The sequence below is a fragment of the Lactuca virosa genome, chromosome 9 (genome assembly GCF_052849685.1).
Source record: "Lactuca virosa cultivar CGN04683 chromosome 9, Lactuca_virosa_CGN04683_v6, whole genome shotgun sequence".
Lineage (NCBI taxonomy): Eukaryota > Viridiplantae > Streptophyta > Magnoliopsida > Asterales > Asteraceae > Lactuca > Lactuca virosa.
Window position 1 is genome coordinate 76,448,003 of NC_136434.1, and position 5,977 is coordinate 76,453,979.

Sequence of the window (5,977 nt, forward strand, 5' to 3'; positions counted from 1 at the left end):
AATCGAACAATCTGAGAACGAAAGCTCTAAAACTGGGATAAAGGGTAACTTGAACAATTCAATTGTACCATATGCTTTGAAGTTTTTACATATTCAGTAACTGACTGTGTGTATAACACTGTTGCAGTCTCTACTTTTCTCTTTTGATCAAGTAAGCAAATATTGTTAAATTCTCTTTCGAATTTGCTTTGTTTCAGAATGGCTATCGCAGAAGAATCATCGTTGTCGTCTAGATTGAGATTGGAAGGGATTGACGATGTTGGGGATTTCGTTTGGGTGAGTCTCATTATTTTTTTAAATTATTGAAATTTATTGCTCTGGTTTGCCTAAATTAGGATTAATCGAAGATGAAATGTTGTGGTTGTCAATAATTTTGGCATACGGCAAGTTCAATAGCCGACAACGATTTTAGTTTCAATGTCAACTCCATAACTAATATGAATATTGAGTTTACTTTGTGAAAAACAACTAACTCTGATAAGATGAGAGGAATATGTTGATATTGATTAGTAAAAAGCTTCGAATAGTTTTGCATTTGATAAGTACTAAATCCTAAAGAAAATTGGTTACAACTACGATTGAGGTTTTTCATATTGCATGTTGACATAAACAACGTTTTAATAATACAGGGGAATCAAGGAGAGTAGGCATCCATGTCATTAGCTCCGACGGGATGTTTGGAAGGAGAAGAAAGATGAAAAGGTTATGGGTCCACACCCCGGTGGCAATGAGTAAATAGGTTACCCTTCAAAATGTTTAAAATGGTTTTTTAGACCGAACAAAATTAACTTTGCTCTCCTATAAGCAAGCAAAATAAGTTAAGAGATTGAATGAGTAAAATTATAGGGCTAAAGTGTCATTTTTTTTAATGGTTGGCTAACTCACTTACTCATATACCGATTTAATCTTATTCCTAAATCTACACCATTTGTTCAAAATAAGTTCAAAATAAGACTTGATTGAAAATATGACATTAACCAATTGGTCTACTAAATTTTAGTTTAAATAAGCTACATATTCAACTTAACCTATAAATTTAGAGTAGAACGTTGATCGCAAATAAAATAGAAAATTCAAACAACACATAATAACATGTTTTCTAAAATAACATTACTTTCAAAGGCACCATTTTAAGATGTAATCGCAGCACATCTTAATTATTTGATCACCACATACACAAAGGCCTTCCAGTTACGAGATGAATTTCATACACACTTGGTTATCAAACCCATTCCATGATGTGGTTTCAACAAGTCTTCAACTGATGACGGAGCTTGAAAGTTACATGTAATGGTTCTTTCTTGTACAATGGGAAATCCAAAGCATCATCCATGTTAAGGTCTTCGGGATTCATTGTGTTATTCACGAGGAACCAGTCAAAGTTTAGAATCAAAGAAGCCACAGATAGGAGTATTGTCTTCGATGACAATGCCTCTCCGGGACACATTCTTCTCCCAGAACCAAATGGCAAGTATTCAAAGTCTTTACCTTTGTAATGCATCTCCGATCCCACAAATCTTTCAGGTTTGAAGCTCAAAGGGTCATCCCAGATCTTGGGATCACGGCTAATTGCCCAGATGTTAACCATCACTTGACTATCTTTTGGAATAGTGTATCCCATCACCTCACATGTTTGCATAGCTCTATGAGGTAGAAGAAGTGGTCCTGGAGGATGCAATCTTAGGGTTTCCTTTAAGCATGCTTCCAGAAAGGGAAAATGAACCAAATCTGACTCTTTGACTACATTCCCATCTATCTTGTTCCTGACTTCATCACTAACCTTTTGCATTATCTCTTGGTTTCTGAGAAGCTCTGCAACTAACCACTCGGTGGTAAAATTCATAGATTCAGTGCCAGCCGTAAACAGCTCCTGAGAAGGAAAACGACGAACTAAATGATTAAGTATCACCTTCAAAGTGTAAGTGTGTGTGTGTGTGTGTGTGTGTGAGAGAGAGAGAGAGAGAGAGAGAGAGAGAGAGACCTGCATCATAGCATTGATTTGTTGATGTGTACTACCTTTTTCAATTAAAATATCGGTGAAATCTTGATGATCGGATGATGTATTACTTCCACTTGTTTTCTTTTGGAGGATATCCTCCCAAATAGTTCCAAGCTCTTGTTCTATGATCTGTACAACCTGCTTTTTCCAGCCTTGTAGATCCCATCGACCAAATATCGGATATAAGTCTGCTATTTGTGGTTGAGCACCCAAGGTAGAAAGTCTTCTTACAGAGTCCTTAATCCCTGCACCTATACCACTGCCTTCGAAGTCCACAAGATCTATCGATAACAAAGTATTGCCTATGATGTTGGTGGCAGTTACAAGCATGACATCCTTTATACCTATACTAGAATCACCTTTTGAAGCTATGTACTTCACCATCTCCATAACTTTCTTCTCTCTCATGTCCACACGAGATTCCAAAGCTTTGCTTGAAAAAATCTTTGATGCATAAAGATTCCGGATTTTCCTCCAACCATCACCCGTTCCTGATGTAAAGACAAGATTCATATTGTGAACAATCGATTCCTTACCTTGAAGCAATCTTGGTACATCTCGACCAGCAAGCAGATGATCATGGGTCTTGAGAATCTCTGAAGCTGCAGAAGCTGATGATCCAACAATGGTGATTTGTTGACCAAGGCGAAGCGTCATGAGTGGTCCATGTACTTGGGCCATCTCTGCAAGTCGAATATGAGGAATCTTTCCCATTTGGAAAAGGTTGCCGACTATTGGCCATGGATATGGACCAGGTGGAAGTGGTTGCTTTTTCGAAGATCTAATCATACGAAAGAAGAAGAAGATGAAGAAGAGAAGGAGCGACCAAGGAATCAAGAACGTGATCATCTCACCCGTTGTAACTCTTCCCAGATTTTTTTCGGAAATGCTTAAGACTATAACAGATTGGAAGTAAAGATTCGTTGATCAAGAAATAGAGGACATTTATTTCTTTTTTGCCTGGGATTGATTTCACAAATACCAGGAGTATCTAACAATTTGCAAGAAGCTAAGACATGGTAGAGAGAGTAGATGAGAATTATTCGCAATTGTAATATTGACAAATAGGTAGCAAACAATTATCTTCAAAATCTTTTATGTTTACTTTATTTGGTTATAGTAAATATTGTTCATATATATATATATATATATATATATATATATATATATATATATATATATATATATATATATATATATATATATATATATATATATGATGCACTACACATGTACACATGAAACATGAATACAATGTTTTTTTTCATCAATTTAAAATAAAAATTGTTTAAAATTTTATCATTTTTAACAAATGAATGCATGTAATCACAAATAAATACTCTTATTAAAAAATAATATACATTTACAAATGAATATAGTTACATATAATATAATTTACATCTTGAAAAAGATAGAACATAATATAATTTCGCAAACAGGTTCGTGTTCCATGATATAAGACATCTCTCATGAATTTCAGCAAACAGGTTATGTACACAACCTTTTCCTTTGAATCTGATCATTAATACAAACACTATAAAATATACCTATAATCATATTAATATGCTTAAATACACATTTCATCATAAATAAATACATCTAAATACATCTGATGGATACAAATTACTATCAAAAAAAAAATATTTATAAGAGACAAAGAAACCCATTGACAATATTGTGTCTCCTTAATAGATGCAAATAGTCAAACCCACATTCTTATTTTTTCTTGGTCCCGCGTGAAATAAGGAAAGAAACACATAGCCAAACTCTATGCATCACCATTTTTTTCATACAGAGAGGGGTTGGTTCTTCAAGCTTATTACTAAAAAAATCATACTCGAACCCATATTAATTGAAACAAGTGGAAGATGGCTGTAACTTCCTTTTTTTGCTATCATAACCAGCAAAGAGGGAAGCCAACATTTTTATTTTGTTAGGATCAAAGACAAGAAAAGACGGGGGTGGCATTAGATGGCAGAAGGTGATTTTTTTTTCAATACCTTTGACCCTTTCGACGACTGAAATTTCCCCCATCTCGATCTCTCTCTGAATCATCTTGCAAGAGACGACGTTTAGACAGGGGAAGAGGGTCGATTGTGGTTCCGACATCAGATGATGATGGTGAACAATGGTGTAGTAGACCGCAGTGTGCCGGAGATTGGCACCCTTCGGTCATCGCTCTTGGTTGGCGCGGTGTGGGACGATGGTGGCTACGGAGTGAGATAAAGATGCTCAACAGATCTTGATGGTCGTGTGCATATGATGGAGGCGATTAACTATGAAACCCTAGGTATATAGAAAGAGAAATGGGAGATACGGTAAGATGACAGAAAAAAGGTGAGAGAATGAGTAATTATAGGAACAAGATCATAAAATTACCTAAGTATATTTTTGGTATATTTTAAAATACCGAAAATATTTAAATTAAATATAAAATTATTAATTTACCTTTATAAATTGGTTGGTCGAGAACTGTTCTCCCATTCTCAACCTTTTTGGTGTTCTCATTTGATGATACTCCTATATATATATATATATATATATATATATATATATATATATATATATATATATATATATATATATATATATATATATATATATATTGTTGTGAAATGTTCACAGATGGTTTGGTATTGAAGGATGGATCTGACGTGGGTGTTTCCCTGAGAACACAATCACAGAAGAACCGTTAGAGGACGACCGGGTGTTCTCCCGGGACGTCGCTCCGATGATCAAGTTAGTTTTTTGAGAGAGTGAATTAGGGTAAATTCTTTGAGAGAGAAGATGGATCCCTTCCTTGAGGTGGAAGAGATCCTTTTATACCTGTTACTAACGGATCGTGAGGACTTTGTCCAATGAGTGTGGTACGTGGCCTCCTCTAACTGGGAGAATTATGCCCACGTTAACTAACTGCCTGGTGACGTCAGTTCTGGGCGTCACCAAGGTTTCTTGTCACGTTTGTAACACCCAAAAATTTCGAACCAATTTAAACTTTTAAAAACACCTCAAGTTCGTCAAACATTACAACTTTGTTTTCAAAATATTAATTATCAGAGTATTCCCAGAAACATAAATTTAATATGAGGAGCTGTACGATCATGCCTTCGCCTTGCCTCGATCCCCAGATGTACCTGAAACAATAAACTGAAACTGTAAGCCCGAAAGCTTAGTGAGTTACCCCCAAAATACCCATACCCGCAACAACACACATATAATCATACACAACATACTATGGGTCCGGTCAACCATCGGGTTGGAATACCCCAGGCCCTCAACCATCCGGTTGGAATGCCAACATACTATGGGTCCAATCATCCTCGGGATGGAATACCCCAGGCCCACAACCAACAGGTTGGAATGCCCACATACTATGAGTCCAATCATCCTCGGGATGGAATACTCACGGCCCACAACCAATAGGTTGGAATGCCTACGTCTATTGGCTTTCGCACAAAGCAGATAAGCCTCAACCGCCAAAAAAACATGTGCACATATAACGGATAATCACATAATAGTCTATAGACACAACTGATCTAACAGATCATACCACATATCACATAATATTATCCTACCCTCTAGGATACCGAACTAACAGATCGTACTAGCATAACATAACCAATAACAATTCAAAGGGCCGACCTTGGTGCCTTAGACCCTTGAGTATAGTGAGGATAACTCACCTCGCAACTGACGTCTGAAACTAGAAAGCTCAACTCCCGGATCACCACACGAACTTCACCACCTATAGTTACCATAAAACCCTTTTTCATAAATCTCCAAATTACCAGAATACCCTCAGAAGTTAACTGGTCAACTCTTGGTCAAAGTCAAAGTCCACAGTCAAAGTCAACAGTCCATGTTGACTCGACTCGCCGAGTGTAGCTTACCGACTCATCGAGTCCTTCCTGAACTCGAGAAGTCGTGAAATCCTTGATTGGCTCGTCGAGTTCCCCTTTAACTCGCCGAGTTCATACG

At 36.7% G+C, this 5,977-nt stretch overlaps 1 protein-coding gene across 1 annotated transcript; it reads right to left on the minus strand.

Moving 5' to 3' along the window:
* Positions 1-1,035: 1,035 nt before the first annotated feature.
* Positions 1,036-3,082, minus strand: LOC145137243 (putative (S)-N-methylcoclaurine 3'-hydroxylase isozyme 2). Its single transcript, XM_079071387.1, has 2 exons — positions 1,982-3,082; positions 1,036-1,870 (listed from the first exon to the last, which is right to left on the minus strand). Exons 1-2 carry the CDS (start codon positions 2,846-2,848, stop codon positions 1,247-1,249), a joined length of 1,491 nt encoding a protein of 496 aa, XP_078927513.1. The 5' UTR covers positions 2,849-3,082; the 3' UTR covers positions 1,036-1,246.
* Between the last annotated feature and the right edge of the window lie 2,895 nt (positions 3,083-5,977).